Source organism: Myodes glareolus, chromosome 18, assembly GCF_982192425.1.
Source record: "Myodes glareolus chromosome 18, mMyoGla1.1, whole genome shotgun sequence".
NCBI classification, from domain to species: domain Eukaryota; kingdom Metazoa; phylum Chordata; class Mammalia; order Rodentia; family Cricetidae; genus Myodes; species Myodes glareolus.
Window position 1 is genome coordinate 36,076,236 of NC_142043.1, and position 19,809 is coordinate 36,096,044.

Genomic DNA, 19,809 nt, shown 5'->3' on the forward strand with positions numbered 1-19,809 from the left:
GGGGTACACTGTGCCTACTCCATCCAGGCAACCTCCTTGGCATTTCCTCCTCTGGGGTTTCACAGCGGTTTGGCACTCTGGAAACATCCTGAGGAAAAAGAAATGTTCAGCCTACACCAAGATGAAGAGTCAATGGAGGCTAGCAGTATACCTGTGTCGCCCGGCCAGGAGGCAAGCTCCATGGTGCAGTTTGCAGTAATCCCTGGGCAGACGCCCCTGCCAAGCCATGAGCGGCACAGGGGGCTGAGAGGAGGCATTGGTCTTTGTGTGAACCCTGGGTCATGCACTTGGCAGCTCTTCCAGCCACTGGGCAGGAACGAGTCATCCAGTCCCAGTGTTCCTATTGAAATGGAGATGGCAACATTTCCTACCCCTGGCACTGCCTGGCTAGGCCTGAGGACTGAGCGGTGTAAGGTGTAAGTCTTTACAGGCATCCTGCTCCAGCTACATTTAGAACCATACCCAGAGCCTGGTTCTGTTAGCATGGGTGGCAAGGGCAGGGTGGAACACTGAAGCAATAGCCAGCAGCTGTCCCTCCTTATGGCTGCTGAGGTAGAAGCAGAGGGGCTCAGCCAAATATGTTCCAGCCTTGTAATAAACACCAGTCTTCATAGTCAAGGATTCACTGTGCAAAGCAGAGGTTTTTTTCCCCCTTTTAATAGCAATGCTTTTTAGTCTTTTTTTCCTTGTTTTGTCTTTTCCATTTGTATGTATATTTGCACGTGTGTGGGGTGTCCACATATATATGCATGTTTGTGCATGTGTGGGTATATTGTATGGATGCATATGTATATAGGTGCCTGTGATTGTGATGTCTGCAATCATCCTCAATCCATCTTCTACCTTGTTTACTGAGGCAGGGTCTCTCAGTCACATCCAGAGCTTACTGATATGGTGAGTGTCATAAGCCAACTCTGGGCTAGAGTTACCAGGGCATTGCCCTGTACACACAACATCATTTACTTGAGTTTGGAGGATCTGAACTCTGATCCTTATACTTGCATGACAGCTGCTGAGCCATCTCTCTAGCCCCCTCCCTCCCTTTGGCTCTATAGTTTATAAGATTCAGAACCATAATGCCATGGAGTGGAGAATGTATGTGGTGACACAGCTGAGAATGCCCTAGCAAGGAGAGCAGCATGGATTAGAAGCGGTTGCCGTGAGGGCTCTGAGGACGCCTGTGGGTTGGGGCTTGGGAGAGAGAGAGAGAGAAAGACCCACATGCTATGTAGGCTTCGCTGTGGAGTGGAGCCCAAAGAATCACCAGGTCTCTATAGAAGTGCCTGGTGGCTAATCGGCAGCTGAAGGGGCATTATGTGGCCTCTTCCCATCACTTGAGTAAGAGGGCATCTGAGAGCCTGATCTGGGCACAGGGAAGGCCTCTGTGGGAAGCGGAACCTCAGGACCCAGAGCAGGACCCAGAGTTGTGGATACTGATGGGCAGACACCACCAGCACAGCTCCTGAAGTGACAGAGAGGCAGTGGTGACCACTAGGGGAGTGTAGATATCTCTGAGAATGTGGGAGAATCGAGCAGGGAAGGGGAAAAGGCAAGGGAGAAATAAGTTAAGGATCAACTGTGTTCCCATATTTTTCCCAGGCTGACTGACATCAGATTTTTGTTGTAGTTATTTTACAAAACGGTATTCCAGGAATTTGGAGGCAAGTTCAAAACTAAAGAGAGTTGCAGCAATGTTGCAGGGTGGAGAGGGCCGCAAGAAGGGATGCTACTTAGTACCATTCGACATGAGTTCCAGCAGATCTGGAGTTCCCAGCTCATCAGGTTCCCATACCATGTGGGTCTAGCTACTCATCGGACACACAGAATGAATCCAAATGCCCTGGTTTCCAGGTGGCACATTAATCTGAAGGCATCTTCTTCAGTACTGATCCCTGAAAAGTTCACCCTGTCAATCTGTGTTTTCAGAGCACCTCCCACATTCTAAACAGAAAACTCACTCCCTTCAGGAAGTCCCTGAAACCCAAGTGGGCCCTGCTGTTTGTCTCCAGCTGGTATGTCTAGCTGTCAGGAAGTCTTCAATACCTACAATTGTGAGTCCTTCTCCCGGGCCATACTTGCCCCACCCCTTGCCCTCTGGCCCTTACCTTGTCTAAGTCCTGTCTGGATAAGAGAAGTCCAGGAATGGGGAGTGTCAGGCTTGGCCCAGGACACAGTGAATTCTTGATGTTTGCAGAATGAGGAAATGCATGCAAGTATTGATATCTGAGTAGGGTGTTTATGCAAGAGAGAGATGCCTGCTTCAAGGTGCAAAAGATGAGCAAGACTAGTGTCTCCCATGTGGTTTTATTCACCATGGGGAGGTGTTCAGATGGGCTGTGTGGCTAGGCAGTGGGTGGGACTGTCCTGTCTGCCCATCCCATCCCACCCCTACACGGAGGAGGAAGCGCAATTACCGAAGACAGGCGCCTCATTTTACTTGATCGCTGGTTGCGGGGCTTAACCAGGAGCTTGTGTTTAGCTGCAGAGTTGTCCAGGCAGGAGGAGGACTCAGGAGGGTGGCTAAAGTCAGCCACAGGTGCCAGGCTGCCATCCAAGGTCCGAGAGGAGATGGTGGCATCGCTCATGTGGTCAGGAGACTGTGGCCGTGATGAGGACACTAAGATCTTCGCGGTACAAGGAACAAACACACCGAGCATTAACTTAGTGACAAAGGGTGGAGACTGCGGTCCTACCAGCTCCCCTTAGTGTGCTTCTGTGCTATCTTTGGACTGTACTTGGGAAAGAATATTTTCAATTGGCTCTTGACGGAGGATGTTTTAAAATATTCCTTTAGGACAAACGGCTGGGAGTTCAAAGGCTGGAGGCCCTGTGAACAGGGTTCTTTAACAGGGAGACTTTCCATAGCAACTTTCACCAGCAAAATAGACTAGCCCAGTGTTCCCAGGAGTGGAGGGACCTGCCATTTTCATCGAGCTGAGAATGTGGCCCAGCAGTGAGCTTTCAGGGGTGCAGGTCACAGGAAGCTCAGCCTTTCTTCTGGTGCTTTCTTTGTTCATTCTAAAGGGTCTCTGCAACCTCTAGGGGAGCCTGGCTTCCAGCTACCTGTAGCTAAGCTACAGATGTGTTACTAGTTTACACCTCAGCGGGGAGGAACTGACAGTCAGCAATGAGCAAATGAGTTGCCAAGGGGGAAGGGGCCTCTGGCAGCCACATGGAAGAATGAAACACCCCAAGATACCAGCCCCACTGAATACAGGGAGCCCCATCCCACTGAAGATAGCAAGTCACTTCTTAGAGTGATGGCTATCCTGCAAAAGTGTGGTTCACAACAAAGCACAGATACTATAGGACATGCAGGCCAGATGAGGAGCAAGGCACACAGCGAGAATCTCTGTGTTGGGTTTTAAGAACAACCCTGCCACCTTTAAGAAGCAAGCAAACATAGATAAATGAAAACAAAGCAAAAAACCTGTCAGTTCCTATTGGAGCACTGGACTAAATATTAGAGTTAAGTTTACATTTTTTGGTTTGTTTGTTGAGATAAGGTCTCTTAATGTAGCCCTGACTGTATTGGAACTCAATATATAGGCCAGAAGGGCCGTGAATATACTAAGATCTGCATGCTTCTGCCTCTCAAGTGCTGGGATGAAAGTCACACGTCACCATCCCCAAATTTTGGTTTCCTACGATGATAGTAGACTGGATACACTATCTAATAACTGATGGAAACCTCAGAAATCTTTTTAAAATATAAAATAATAACCAGAGAAATAAAAGATTAGGTAAGCGCTGGCCCAGCACAAGGGGCCGCCATCTGGCTAATTAAAATCTGTGCACTGCAGCGGTGAGCGGGTTTGGAGTTGAGCTTCTTTTTCAATGAATAAAGCTGGTTCTCCGGCCCCATCCAGCCAACTGCAGACACAGCCAGCTGCTGTGGGAGTCAGAGGCTTCAGGGGTACAGGAAGGAGGGCAAAGTCAAAGATGAGTCAGAACCAGGTCGCTCCCAACAGGAATCTCCTCACCACAGAGCCCGGCACACACAACCTTATCTAAACTGGAAAAGGGACAATGGAATTGCACATGGAAAGTGTTTTAGTGCGTTCTCAGGTGCAGTTTTAACTCACTGAATAAGGCAGCAGGACAGACCGCCTTCTCATCATCCAACCCTGTCTGAAGTTGGAGAGCAGGTGTGGGTAGCCTACTCTTCCTAGACCCAACTCTCACTGTGAGCAGGGATATGTTCACCCTGAAACCAAATTCTGGGAGTGTTTCTTCTGGGCAGTTCCACGGCAGTTTCCAACCCTAGAGATGACTTAAAACCAGCTACATTACAGTCCTGATTTCTCCTCAGTAATATTCTGGGAGCACACAACTACAAAAAATAACCAGCACGCATGGGGGAGGGGACGTCTGTGTCCTAAAGTCAAGTGGTTACTGAATACAATTCCAAGCAACCCGGAGGTGAAACTATAGTTTCACTGTAAGCCATGCCCTGGCCAGGGTTGAATGTGATCCAAGTAAGCTCAAGTCAGGTGTGCAGCACAGCTATCAAACACAACCTCTGTTCTTTATTTGTTTTTCATGGGTCAATATAATTTGGAACATTCCAATTCTTTCTGCCCTCTACAAGAAGGCTTATTGATATAGAGAAAAACAGCCATCTGTTTTTATCATTTATATATGAATATTTTATACGGATATTAATGTTCTTATCACAAACAAAAAACTCATGGCATCCCGAGTGTGCTGGGGTGATTATTCACGAGAGGGAGTCTACGGTGAGGGCAGTATTTAGGATTACTTCTCCAGTGACTGCAGTCAGACACTGCTGGTCAAACTTCATGGGCTGCTCAGACAAGACGAGGCACAGAGCAGAGGGCATCAGAGTGACCACACAAAATGATAGTGTGCAGCTTCTCTCGTTCCTGGAGATATTGCGGGAGGTGTGGAGGGCCTCCAGAGGTCTAGCAACGCTTAGCAGCAGATAAGGATGGAAATGTTTGAGGGCACACACTGCACTTGCCTTTATAGTCGTGCCTGGACCCGCGTCATGCAGCAGGGACATCTCTGGGGGGCTCCGGGGCAATCCATCATCCTCAGAGCTTATACCAGTTTCCTCTGCCCTCTTGATAGGAATGCCTCCTGGAGGCGGTGGCCCCATTTTCACATTACATTGTATCTTTAACTAGATTGAAGGAACAGAAGCCATCTTTAGTATTTTCACCAATAACAAGCCTTCCTGTTCCGATTCATTCATTCAGAAAATACTTTCAGCACCCTTGCATGCTGCAGAGGGCTGACCTGAATGAGTGCCTGCCCCCAGTTCCCTCACTGCTGTCCTTATTCCTTAGGCAGCCACCAGCAGCACGTCCCTCTGAATGGGGCTCACTTGCCCGCGCGAGGAGAACTAGGAAGACCCGGCAACTCCACTTTCAACTGTATCGAATTGTTAAGTTGAAATCCCTTAGAAACTTCTTGATTGACACTGGACAGACACCCAAGGGACGGTGCCAAGCAAATACTGACCTGTAAAGCCTTGATCCGGTCACACACATTTTCTTGGGAAAACACCCGCACAGGTCGAGCAGGGTCCTGCCCCGATTCCGGAAAGAAAATACTGTCGTGTGAGAGGGCACGGTTGCCCATAGTGCCCCTGGACTCCCTAGGATAAAAAGAGTCACTGTGAGCTTTTGCCCACCTCCATCAGTCCCTGATCTTAGGGAATGAGATCGAGAAAGAGGGTGCATGAGTGCTATATTCTCCTAAGCCCTCTGTCACGCATAGTCACGGTCAAACACTAGACAGAACATTCTACAGAAGGGCATTCCCCGAAGATAATCTGAAGGCTGCGGGAGTTAGTTTTTTTTTTTTTAAATTAGTGGAAAAATCAAAGTTTGATGAAGTGTGAGGTCCAAGACTGCAAAACTTAGAGAGGAAAGGTTGATGCTGGCTGGGTTCTGTGGGACTCTGTCCTGTGTGTGTGGGGGGCGTTATGAACTGTGGACTAAGCTAATGTGCAGCCCCACCATGCGCTGGAGGCTGTTGGCACAGCAGCATCTCCCCAGGATGGTTCGGATCGCACACCTCTAGCCCATTTGAAGCAAGAACGGCAAGTCTGCAGAGACGGGCCCTGCTCTGGCACGGTTTGTGTACCCTACCACTGCACTTGTGACCCGAAGCATGGAAGCCTAGCTCCAACCCCAAGAACCTGATTTGGAACTGAAATCACAGGACACTCATAAAATGCTCTCAGAGGATGTGGGAATTAGCTGTCAGACTTTCCTAGCCTCCCAAATAATAGGTGGAAGGAGATGACTGAGATTGTCGGTGAAGGAAGGAAAGCCGCCTCTGGATGTATGGGAGCCCCACCCTGCCCTCCTTGGGCATCCTGTCCTCTATGGGACACTGGGGACTCTGCGGTGTGGCCCATCCCCCTGCATATCCATCTGCATTAGTAGTACTGTGTGTGAGCGTGCACACACACACACACACACACACACACACACACACACACACACGCATGCATGCACGAAGAAAGTGCTCTTCCATTGAGCACCCCGGCTCATAGGTGTTTCCTTTCTAGGCTGCAATAGTGAGCTTGCAAGTGGAAATCCAGAGTTCCCAGATGGCGTATCTTCACAGGCACTCAGAAGGTCTCAGTTCAGAGAGCACAAACTAACAGCAACTCCCAGTGCTAAGGCCAGACACACACTTAGACTTACTCCCTACAGTCAACAGCCTGTTTCTAGGCCTCTCCCTAGGAACCATAACTACCAGCCAAACACCTCTGGTCTAGATATAACTAGGAATAGAGACAGCAGGAAGAAGGCTACCGACACGGGGAAAAAACCTCAAGAGGCCACAGGCACATGGTCATTCATTATTGCAATGTCTATACAATGGGAAACAACATGTATGTCCTTCAGTAGGTGCCAAAACAAATGAGCTACAGTGTGTCTGATGGAGGGCTGGGTGACTGAGAGTGAGAACTCTGAGCTGGCATGGGCTTACCAAAGGACACTAAATGAAAACAGAACATGCTGTGGGATGATGCTCTTGTACACTGTTAAGATCTGTCACTCATATTGGTTTAATAAAATGCTGATTGGCCAGAAGCTGGGCAAGAAGTATAGGCAGGACAACCAGACTAAGAGAATTCTGGGAAGAGAAAAGGCAGAGAGCCAGTCATGAGCCAGATGAGAATGCCTTAGTGAGAAAAGGTGTCAAGTCACGTAGCTAAACATAGCTAAGAATTATGGGTTAATTTAAGTTGTAAGAGCTAATTAATAATAATCCTAAGCTAATAAACCAAACAGTTTATAATTAATACAAGCCTCTGTATGTTTCTTTGAGACTGAACGGGTGTGGGACTGGGAGAGACAGAAACTTCCATCTACTAGAACACACGAGACAAGTGTGTTTGTGGGATATCAGCTGTGTTTGAGAGGAGGATGGGTATATATTCAAATACGTGTTGAGTATGTTCATGTGCCTACTAATAATTTTTAAAATAAAAAATGGTACATGGAAGACACACGAGAGTAGTTCAAGTGGGAAGGAAAGAACTAGATGGGGAAACAGGGTCAAAGCAACAACATTTTCAGTTTTGTCTTTGGAACTATCTAATGTCTTACACAACAAGACACAAAATCTATCAAAAAGGGAAGCCTCTAAGACCAGGAAAACAAAACAAAAACAAAAACAAAAGAAGCTTAATTTTATGGCGGACATGATGGCACATGCTTGTAGTTCCAGCACGGGGGAGGCAGAGGCAGGAGGATCCTGGTGGGGAAGGGAAGGAGAAGTTACTCTGCCATCAGAGGAAAATAGTAATTTTGCTGAAGTCCATGTTTTTCAGTATAACAGAGGACAGAATACAAAGGAAAAAAAATAAGAAATTTCATCTTTTCTGGAATTGTGTCAGTGAGTGAATTGCTCAAAGTTCTCTTAAAAATAAACCCATTTCCTACTTCAACCCATGAGAGGTCTAGAAGCCATGGTAGCCAACGAGCAATCATGACCACTGACTCATGACCACATTGTGCTCTCTGAGACAACTTCACCTTAAAAGGAAGAAAACAAGGCTTGCGAAAAAGATCCAAGCCAGGAAATATCCAGCATCAGCCTGGAATGGCTCACTGCACAGGAAAGCAAGGGACCTCTCAAAGATGGCTGGGTTCAGGACCAAAAGAGCCAGAGAGCTAATGGGAAGAGACCCTTGACAGCCCAGTGCGACACAATGAATAAAGATTGCTATGGATCAAAGCAAATCAAATATATTCAAAGTCAGTGTGCTTGGAGTTGATAAGTGGCTCAGTTGTTGGGGGCTTCCCTAGCAAGCACAAGGCTCTGGTTCAGCCTGCAGTACCTCATAAAATGGTTGTGGTGGCATACACCTATAATCCCAGGGTGCTGAAGATGGAGGGAAGTAAAAGAAGTTCAGGTTGTCCTTGGTTCCATAATGAATTTGAGGCCAGTCTGGATTATTGTTGGGGACTGCGGACCACCAGACCCCGAATTTCTTGTAAACGACTTGTTTTCCTCTGCTCTGAGCAGGGGCTGCAGCTGCTCTGAGCCTGAGACCCTGATGGCAGGGGAGTGGGTTCTGATGGGTCTGCAGCTGAAAGATCCCGAGAGCTGGGGCGTGGCCAGAACCCTACAGAAGCTGCCCCTGAGCACAGCAAAGCGGGCATTCTTATATCAAGGATGACCCGTGTCCCCATGTCTCTGTCTGTCTGCGTGCGTGTGTTTTTAAGTCTCCAGCTTAATTTCCAGCTCGCGTACCGTCCCCTAGTGCAGGTGCTACAGGTTACATGAAATTCTGTCTAAAGAAAATAAATATTTAAAAAAACACCAGACTGTGTTCGCAATGATTCTTTAGTGAGGGGAAAGCCTAATTTTAGGTGTGAAGGTGTCAGGCACTACACTCCAGGAGTGGAGCAAACAAGTATCATTCTGTTTTCCCTGAATAGATTGTAACTTAGGCCATCGTGAAGTTGACGACGGGCAGCTATTTTCTTATTTTATATTTATTTAATTTATACATATACGAGGGTTTGCCTAGATATATGTACAACACATGCCTGCCTGGTGCCTGTGGAGGTCAGAAGAAGGCATCAGATCTTCTGGAACTGAAGTTACAGATGGTTGTGAGCCACCATGGAGGCGCTGGGCACTAAACCCAGGTCCTCTGCGAGAGTAGCAACTACTCCCCACCTCCCCAGCCCCTTCCCAGCCCCTCCCCAGCCCCGATTCAGGACAGTTCTTCATAGAAGAAGCTAGCAAGACACAAAACGAAGGAAGAACTAGAAATGCTCCAGTTTCACATCAGGTGAGGGCTGGTCTAGTACCGCCACTGACCACCGAGGATCCAGAGGGCGACTGCAGCAACAGTGGCGTGGAGAAGCTCAAAGCGTATGGGCCTCTTGATACATGAGGCGCAGCCCAAGCGCAGCGCGCGTCTGGAGCAGTGGTTCTCAGCCTTCCTAAGGCTGCACCCTTTTCATACAGCTCTTCATGTTGTGGCGACCCCACAACCATAACGCTATGCTCATTGCTACTTCATAACTGTACATTTCACTACTGTTATGAATCGTCATGTAAATATCCGGTATGCAGGATAGCTGATGTGTGAGCCCGAAGGGTCGTGACCCGCAGGCTGAGAACTGCTGCTCTCGATCAGCATTAGTTTCTACAGAATTAGAAGAACACAGGCTGTAGCTCGGCGGGACGGAGAGCACAGGCAGAGAGCGGAGCGTCCTGTAGGCCAAAGGACGCAGAGGGGGCTGTCACCAGTGAAGTCAGCACCAAGACACCCCGGCACAATAGGCTGCCCGTGGCCTTGTAGCAGTTACCACAGAGGCTGGTGGTAGATTTTCGTAGAGACTAAGAAAGGGTTTCTTCCTCAGTGCTGACCTTGATAATGTCATTGTTCTTTCCAGGACCTCATTGTAGCCCAACTCTAGCTACCTTTAAAGTTTTCTTTTATCTTTAATTATGCATGAGGGTGTGGAGGGATGCATGTGAGTACAGGTGCCCATAAGGACTGGTAGGTGTCCATGGAGGCCAGAGGGGTTGAGTCTCCTGGAGCTGGAGTTAGGCAGCTGTGTGCCACCTGCTGTAGGTGCTGAGAACCCAACTCAGTTCCTCTGTGTAGGTCATATGCAATCTTAACTAGCACTCTGCCATCTTTCCCTTCTTATTAATGAATGTCAGTCATGTTCTTACCAGGTGCTAGCAGTCACAGACAGATATCAATGACCCTGTCCCCACTTTCCCTGGGTTCCTATGAGAAGCATTTCCCCATGGCTATGTTCCTGTCTGAAGCTGGATGGATCACTCCCAGGCTTGTTTCTGAACACCAGGAAGTGGGGGTGGGCATTAGAGTTCTCCTGGGGCTAGCCAGGACTGCCTGTCTGGCACCCCCACAGTTGTGCACAGTCTTACAAGGTACCCACAAGCCCATTCTGCTTCTAACTAGCTCTGGAAGGAGGAGGGGGAGGGAAGTCAAACTCTGATTTTCCATCTTCAGTCATCTAGCGCCACCAAGTGGCCAGTGTAATTTCTCCATCTCAGAGACGGGCTGCCCTCTCCTTGTATCCGGAGCACCGCCATTCTTTCTGGTATTTTATCCTGAAAGGAGAGTTGATGACTGGGATTGAACGAGCATGTGATCAAACCGGACCCTCTGAATGTGGCTGACAATGGCGGCTGATTGAGAAGCCAATGATAATGGCACTGGGATTTGATTCTACTGCATGTACTGGCTTTTTGGGATGCTAGTCTATTTGGATGCTCACCTTCCTAGACCTGGATGGAGGGGGGAGGGCCTTGGACTTCTCACAGGGCAGGGTACCCTGCCCTCTCTTAGGACTGGAGGTGGAGGGGGTTGGACAAGTGGGGGAGTGGGAGGAAAATGGGGGGAGGAGAGGAGGTGGAAATTTTGAATGGTATTATTTATAAAACAAAAAAGTTTGAATTTAAAAAAAAGACATTACAAGCTACCTCTTCTCTTTTCTAGAGTTCAAAACATTACTGTGGGGGTAGTGGGGAGAGACAACTGCGTTGTGATGAAACACAAGTTAGAAAAATCAAAGTTTTGTCCACAAGGGCTGCCTGAGTGTCCATCCCCAGAGTATCTGAATTGATTAAGCCCAGACAACCAGAAGCCACTTCTTCCCCATCTGTTGGCCTTGTTCTAGCACATGCGCCCTTATTCGATCATCCAGCATTTAAGTTCAGAGAGATGAGTGCTCCCCACATTGTGCTCCAGGTCCTTGAGCATCCTTGGTTAAATTAAACCAGGGTCCGCACCCCAGTGCTGCCCTTTCTGCGTGTGATACTAGACAGGCTCCCAGGTGGCTTGTGGCTGATTTTGCTCATTTCTGTGATGTTTCATAGCATCACCTCATACAGCTGCTGTGCACTTAAACATATGAGGGGGGGAGGTTGGTGCACACATGCCACAGTGTCCAGGTGCATGTCAGAGGGCAACCTCAGTGGGTACTCCTTGCCTTTCAACTTGTTTGAGACAGGGCCTGTTGTTGCTTCTGGGGATTCCCGTCTCTGTCTCCGACCTGGCTATGGGAGCTCTGGAATTAGAGACCTACATAGAACCATCTCCCCAGGCCTCACTGTGAACTTACAGGTTGTTTCTAGATTTTTTAAAATTTTGTTTTACACACATGACGGATTTGCCTGCATGTATTTCTGTGGGCTACAGGTGCAGGTTCAGCACCCTTCGAGGCACAGGATACCTCAGAATTAAGAGTTCCGGAGGGCTGTGAGTCATAATGTGGATGCCGAGAAACAAACCCCAGGCCTCTGCGAGAGCAGCAGGTGCTCTTCACCACCGAGCCATCTTTCCAGCCCCAATGACTCTGAACTGTTAAATACTTATGGCACCCAGTGGATAGCGACCGCACAATCAGGTTTCCTCCACCGTCGTCCATCCCTGCATTTGAAAAGCTAAGAAATGCACCTCCACATTGAGGAACTCCCTAAGGGGATTGCCCGGGATGCGAAGAGGCTCAGGAGCCTGACAAGCTACCAAGACACTGGGGTGAGCGTGCTGGCCGTGCTGGCCCAATGTCCCCTCCTCCCTGAGGCTCGCAAGCCAGACGCACACAGAAGCAACTCACTCGAGTTCGTCCTCAGAGTCATAGCCCACAGGCCCCGACTCAACGGCAATGACCTCGCTCTTGGCCGGATTCTGCTTCCAGGTGCTGTTTCCCGTGGATGAGGGCGATTCCTTTCTCTTCTTCTTCCCAAACAACTTCTTAAAAGTTTTAAATTTGGATTTTTTCTTTCCTATACAGACGAAAAGGAAAAAAAAAAACAAAAAGATTAGCGGGCACGTGTGTTAGGGTGCAGGTGTGTGATGGGCACAGGTGTCAAGAAAGCAAGGACTCAGTGACAGAGGCCCATGGCCTATGGCTGTGCCCCCCACACAACAAATACTGCTTTCTATCTTCTAAAAAGTTAAAATTTTGTCTGTATACATGTTTTCCCTGGGTGTATGTCTGTGTAACCATGGAGAGAGCACCGGATTCCCCAGGAGTGGAGTTACAGAAGGATGTGAACTGCCATGTGGGCAATGGCATCCTTTGGAAAAGCAGTCAGTGCTCTTAACCACTGAGCCATCTCCCCAAGCCCCTTGTTTTCCGCCTTTGGGATATCAGCAAATGAGCCAAGAACGCAGGAGCTTGAGCAAGGAATCAAACCCAAGCCAGCTTCCTCTCACCTGATTCCATGTTCTTTAACTATACTATTTCATATATGATGTACACATGACAGATAAGGCAAAGGCCGGATGATAACCCAAGTTATTTTCTTAAGAAATACATTATTTTCCAAGGATTTGTTTTGTTTTTAAAATTGTGTGGGTGGGTGGGTGGGTGAGAGAGCCGAGCAAACTGTGGCTTTCCTTAGGTGAGAGGTCACGTCCAGCCTCAGCGCCTTAGCGGTCACCTTCATTCTTACCCACAGGGCCTCTCAGACCCAGGAGCCCATGATGTCGCCAGGGCAACTCAACCATGTTCATCACTTCCCTTCTGCACACGTGTAAGATGGAACAGCAAGGGGAAACTGAGTCAGAGAGCGCAAGCATGCTGTGTGACATGGCGGAAGTTTGCAAATAACCGTCTAAGACGGCTTTATAAATTTACAAACGGAACTGATTTAATGGTCCGTTAATGATCTAATGGTCCTTGAGTTGAAGTCCCCTGGGAAGTTCATGTGACCTTGCCTTCCCTGAGATCCTGCCAGCAAGACCGGAGCAAATGTCTCTCCACAGGGGACAACGTTCTACGTTCTGTGGCAGTTTGTTTTACTGTCCAGTGGAAACTTCCTTTCACACCACGGAATGTTTATCTTGGTGCGGACGGTGCTCCATCCAGAGTTTACATTGAAAGACTCTCAGGAGTTCTTTGCATTTGATAGGATACCACCTGGCCTCCCGATAGTCAACAAATTATTAGGCGTCCCCGGAGTCCTGGACAAACAAACGACCTGACACCCAGGTGTGCTCAGGGCGTGAGCAGTGAGGGTAGGAGGCGGCTACAAAGAGCGGAACGCAACAGCTGCGCCCTTTCCTGCCAACTGAAACACCAGCTTCGGGCGACCTGGCACCCTCTTCTGGTCTCTGCAGGCATTGCATGCGTACAGACGCCTCGATCAGTTGAATCACCTAAAGAGTTAAAGGGCCATCTCGTTGGTTTTGATTTCTTCCTTTCCTAAGCATTGTGACCCAGCTTCTTAAACATTTGCAGGGCTGATCCACTTGCTTCCTTCTTCAGTCTGTTCCGTTGTTTCAGTTATCTGGGGATTTATCTGCGTCCCAAAGCTACTGGCAAAAAAGACACTCATATGGGTGGGTGTCAACAGGTTCTGTAGCTGTGTCTCCTTTCTCATGCCCAGGGTTAACTATTTGTACCTCCTCCTCCTCCTTCCTCGGTCAGCCACACTGATGACTCCTGAAGAGTCAGGCTCTTCCGGGGCTCCTGCATGCTAAGCGAGAGCCTTACCTGAGCAATATCCCCAGGTCTAGCCCTGCTATTTTTTTTTTAAAGGTTTGTTCAATTGAACGCCTACAGTTTTTTTTTTTTAAACCTTCCCTGTTTTGCTAATAAACACATTTCAGGAAATATTTCTCTCTAGATCTGTTACGTTCTACACATTACAAAAGTTTGTATTTTCATTATTATTTGGTTAGAAGTCTTTTCTGGTTTCCGTGGCCATACCTTTTTAGATCTGTGAGTTATACAAAAGGCACGTCTTTTTTTTCCAAGCACTTGGCAATCCACTCTCTCTTTGTTATGAATTTCATCGCAGTGAGATAATTTACTCTGAATTTTGTTCTACTCGAGTCTCTTGAGACTTACTTTATGGTGTGCTGTGGGACAATGGTCTGTACCCTGTCACTTGTATTTTAAACGCTGATTGGCCAGTAGCCAGGCAGGATGTATAGGTGGGGCGACCAGGCAGGAAGCAGAGGCGGGGCAGTGGAACAGGAAAATTCTGGGAAGGGGAAAGCGTAGTCTACAGTCATCACCCAGATTCAGAACAAGCAAGATGTGATTGCCTCGCCGAAAAAGGTACCAAGCCACGTGACTAACACAGACAAGTATAGTGATATAATATAACAGTACAATAATATAATATAAGTTATAAGAGTAATAAGAAGCCTGAGCTACTAGGCCAATCAGTTTATAATTAATTTAGACCTCTGTGTGTTTTCTTTGGGACTTAACAACTGTGGGAAGCGGGCAGGACAGAAACCTTAGTCAACAATGGTGTACCATACGGACAGTTTCCATAGACTTTCCACAGTACTCAGAAAACAATGCATTTTCTTCTGTCTTAAAGATGACACTGCCATTTTCTTTTTGTGTTTGTATTTTACATCTTTACTAATTTTTAAAATAAATTCATCCTAACAGTTCCAGAGAGTGAGAGAAATGGTTTTATTTATTTATTTGTTTGCTTGTTTTTTAGTTGTCAATTCCTACTTCACAACTTTGAACGGTGTATCAGCAGCAAACCTAGGTCTTTGACAATGCCTTTGTGTCTCCCTCGGTCCTGACATGCATCCTTCTCAGGTTTAGTCTTCCAGGTTGGTAGTTATTTTTTCTAATAAGCCACAGTTTTGCGGGTTCTACTGTGTTGTTAGGAAATCAGCCACCACTTTTCCTTTTGCTCCTGTGAAGGTAGCCTTCCCTTCCCTGGACTAATTGGGTTTCTAATTTGAACTTTGGATTTCTACATTTTTTCCTTTGCATTTTTACTGCCCTTTAATTATCCCTCCTAGGGGTCATTGGGTTTCTTGTATTTAATTGATTATTTTATTTTACTTTTTTGAGACAGGGTTTCTCTGTAGCTTTGGAGCCTGTCCTGGAACCAGCTTTTGTAGACCAGGCTGGCTATGAACTCAGAGATTCACCGGCCTCTGCCCTCTGAGTGCTGGAATTAAAGGCATGTTCCACCACTGTCCAGCTCGATTTATTTATTTTTATTTAGGTGTATGTTTGTACAAACGCAGTGCCTACAGAGGCCAGAAGAGGGTGCCAGACGGCCTGAAGCTGGAGTGTCAGGTGGCTTTGTTGGGAACCAAACTCAGGTCCTCTGCAAGAGTAGCTGGCAAGTATTCTTAAGCATTGAACCGTTGGATTCCCACTGGGCACCTTAAATCTGTGGACCGGGTTATTGCTTTTGTTGTTGTTTAATTTTTTTTAACAATCCTAGAGAATTCATGGGCATCATCTCCTCTCTGAGCCTGTGTGAATGCATGTTCCTGGCTATCACTCAGGTGTGAATGGATGCTTCAGGCTATCACTTAGGTGTGAATGAATGCTTCAGGCTATCACTTAGGTGTGAATGAATGCTTCAGGCTATCACTTAGGTGTGAATGAATGCTTCAGGTTATCAGGTGTGAATGGATGCTTCAGGCTTCACTTAGGTGTGAACAAATGCTTCAGGCTATCACTTAGGTGTGAATGAATGCTTCAGGCTATCACTTAAGTGTAAATGAATGCTTCAGGTTATCAGGTGTGAATGGATGCTTCAGGCTATCACTTAAATGGATGCTTCAGTCTATCACTTAGGTGTGAATGGATGCTTCAGGCTATCACTTAGGTGTGAATGGATGCTTCAGGCTATCACTTAGGTGTGAATGGATGCTTCAGTCTATCACTTAGGTGTGAATGGATGCTTCAGGCTATCACTTATATGTGAATGAATGCTTCAGGCTATCACTTATGTGTGAATGAATGTTTCAGGCTATCACTTATGTGTGAATGAATGCTTCAAGCTATCACTTATATGTGAATGAATGCTTCAAGCTATCACTTATGTGTGAATGAATGCTTCAGGCTATCACTTAGGTGTGAATGAATGTTTCAGGCTATCACTTAGCTCCACCTTTGTCTTTTCCCATCTTTTCAGCATTCCACTCTGCATTCCATTCAATTCCCTGAATGATCTTGACCTGTTGTAATCTGATCTTGATCCGAATACTGAAGTTTTACTAATTATATTCTACTTTTAAAAAAATTCGCTTGTTTTAAAATCTGCAATGTCATTTAAATTATTTTAAACTATGGTAAAAATCACTCTGGCATCTGAAGAGCAGCAATGACTTCCTCAATCCAGATGTAGACCATCAGTACATATCACTTTCTCATGCTTCCCATCCTTACACACAGCTGTTCATGGATCTGCTCTTAAGAGTTTTGGGTCAAGTCACAGTGTGCAGATCCGGTCACCATACATAGCCTTTTGACTCTGGCTTTTTTCACCTAGAAACTCATTTACATTGTTAGTAGACACCAATAGTGTGTTCCTTTTTATTGCTGAGTAGTATTTCATTATATAGATATATTTATTGATTGGCTGACTGGCCAGACGACTTTTGGCAATCACGAATAAAGTCTCCTTCAGGTTTTGTGCAAACATAAGTTTTCATTGCCCTTTGGTTAATACTTCAGCATAGGGTGTGTGTGCTTAACTGTTTCTCTGTGTAACATCCCTGGCTGTCCTGGAACTTGTTCTGTAGACCAGGCTGTCCTTGAGCTCACAGAGATCCACCTGCCTCTGACTGCTGCTGGGATTAAAGGTGTGTGCCACCACTGCCTGGTCTGCCAAAATGTCTTTCAGAATATCATTCTGTATTCTACAGGGAGCAGCATCATGACTAGTATTTGTCAGATTTTTTTTAAAAAAAGTTTTAATTTAGTTTAAAGTTACAGTTTTAATTTGTAATAATTATACAGATGCTAATAAATATAGATGCTGCCAATTTGTCCATATTCTTAGGTAAACCATCTTTAAAGTCCCTTTCCAATTTCAAATTAGGCTTGTTTATTATTATTAGTAGTAGTAGTAGTATTATTAATTATTATTATTATTATTTTACTGCACATAGTTTCAAATGTATGCTATAATTTTAAAAAAATATTTATTTATTTATTATGTATACAGTATTCTACTTGCATGTATGCCTGCAGGCCAGGGCACCAGAACTCATTACAGACGGTTGTGATTCACTGTGTGGTTGCTGGGAATTAAACTCAGGACCTCCAGAAGTGCAGCCAGTGCTTTTAATCACTGAGTCGTCTCTCCAGCCCATATGCTATATTTTTTTTTAAAACCAGTCTGACTTATAGTTTTCCCAGTCTGTGACTTTTATTTTTGTTTCCTTAATAGTGTTTTTACAGAGAAGAAGTTTTAAATTTTGTTGAGGCTCCATTCATAAAATTGTCTTTTATGGACTGATGTGTCGAATCTAAGAAATCTGGTCTCATTGTAGGAAAGAAGAATGCCCTCTCCTCCTCTTTGGAAAGGGTGAGAGTCTGGCGTGGATGTCTGTAGCACACTTTCAGCTGTTCTGGGTCATCTGTGAAGCACGGATCAATGATGCCTTTTGCTTTCTTTCTCTCTCTGTTTCTCTCCTTCCTTCTCTCCCTTCTCTTTCTTCTGTCATTGATTGTACTTTATCTTATGTATATGAATGCTTTGCCTGCATGTGTATAAGTGTACCACGTGCATACATCAGCTCTCCTAAAACTGGAGTTACAGATGATTGTGAGTCATCATGCAGTGGCTGGGAATTGAACTCAGGACCTCTGCAAGAGTAACAAATGCTCTTAACTTCTGAGACACCTCTTCAGTCCCTCTTCTCTGGCTTATTTGTTTGTTTGGATGGGGATCTTACTGCATCCCAAGCTGGCCTTGAACTTCCTATGTGGCTACGGAGGACCTTCCATGCCCGAAGTTCCAGTTTCTACCTCCCAAGTGCCCTAGTCTAGGCAGGACAGTTTGACAGTCTTTCAAGAAGACAGTTTGTTCTGCACAATGCATGGGGTGATGTCTGGTCTCAGGAGCACTACTGACCCAAGTACAAGGGTCAAGGTTCTCTGGGCTGTCCCACTGAAGGCACAGTTTTACAGGAGGCTGACTTATCTGAGCTCCACATCTACCCCACCTTTGCAGCTTATCGAAGGGAGGCCTTCTCTTAGACAGGTCTCCTCGAGTCCTCCATCTTGCCTTCTCCCCACCCCCTATGTTCTATCCCACAAGAAAATGAGATTCAACCTTTCAAAGTAAAAGACTAAAGGAAAATGTGCCTGTCTATCTTTCTGAGTTACCGTTTTCACTTCAACTCATTTTCTTATCTAGAATTTCCAAAATTTAAAAAAGGAAAAGTTGGTCTGATGACAGTACATTCACTTATTATTTGAATCAAAAATACAATACCTAGACTCTCTCATTTTCTAAGATTGATTCCTCATGGTGACCTATGTAGGCCAAATTGGCATCTACTGAAGCTATTGGAGGGGGGGGTGAAATACTTATATAGCAATTTCTTATTTTAAAGAGCAACAATTCAGTGTCTCATGATCCAGTTTGAATGACCATTTTCCCCAATGAGGGCTAATCTCAAAATACCCTCACCTCATATTTGGATTTATTGGTACCTATTGAAATACAAGCAGAAAAATGTTTCGAATATAAACTGAACAACCCATCTTCATATATGAAATATATATGAAATCCCAGTGTTCATTGGGGTGAGTGTCTGAAGGTAGCATCTGGCTGCTGGGTTTACTATCACTAGGAGTTATTCTCCTGATCTAAGTCAAAGGCAATCACTCCCGGGATTCTGAATTTAAACAAGAGAGGTTGGAGACCTTTGCCAACATGAGGTGAATGAGAGGGCTGAAACCCCAGGGGAATGTGCCCCGAGGGCGATCAGTGCTTTTTAATATTGATTTCACAACTGTATCAAGGCATAAATAGCAACCCCATGGCTGGATCAGAAAGTGTTCTGAAGTGATGACTCACGGTGATGGAAGTTGGCTCCGCCGAGGCTAAGATAAAGGCCCCATAAAAGTCGTAAGAGAAGGGTCAAAGGTTCTTTTGATGTAATTATTTTATCTGGAGGATTAGCTTGTCCTGTGCTCTACAAAACCTCCTACGTATACCTTTGGAAAGCGTTGGGTGATAAATGGATCCACTTAGCCCTGGCACCTAGGCTCTATATGTAGCTGAGCCAGGCCTTGAACTCATGACCCTCCTGCCTCTGACAGCAAAGCACAGGTGCTCCAGGTGAGCCCCTGCTTCTTGGCTCTCAAGTCAAAAACAAGGCCATGCTTACCTCCAGGAGAAGAAAAAGGACATTCAAAGCCCCACCTCGTTGGCAGAGCAATGCTGCCAAGTGGTGTAAATGGTAGGGCTGTCTTCCCGGAGTCAGAGTAGGGCTGGGGATATCCAAGCACACTGGGGGAGTGAACACGCCTCTCCACGCAGGAAGACACAAAACCCGGCTCCCACCAAGCCAACGCAGCCTCTTCC

General features: G+C 46.3%; 1 protein-coding gene across 4 annotated transcripts in view; it reads right to left on the reverse strand.

Annotated features, from left to right (window-relative positions):
- Cracdl (CRACD like) overlaps positions 1–19,809 on the reverse strand; it is a 125,554-nt gene that overhangs the window by 22,751 nt on the left and 82,994 nt on the right. For all 4 annotated transcript variants that reach the window (XM_085679534.2, XM_085679535.2, XM_087898077.1 and 1 more), the window contains exons 3-6: positions 12,102–12,270; positions 5,488–5,623; positions 4,985–5,146; positions 2,415–2,624 (exon numbers count right to left, since the gene is read on the reverse strand). In XM_085679534.2, coding sequence (XP_085535660.2) covers positions 2,415–2,624; positions 4,985–5,146; positions 5,488–5,623; positions 12,102–12,270 — 677 coding nt within the window. The remainder of the gene's footprint in view (positions 1–2,414; positions 2,625–4,984; positions 5,147–5,487; positions 5,624–12,101; positions 12,271–19,809) is intronic.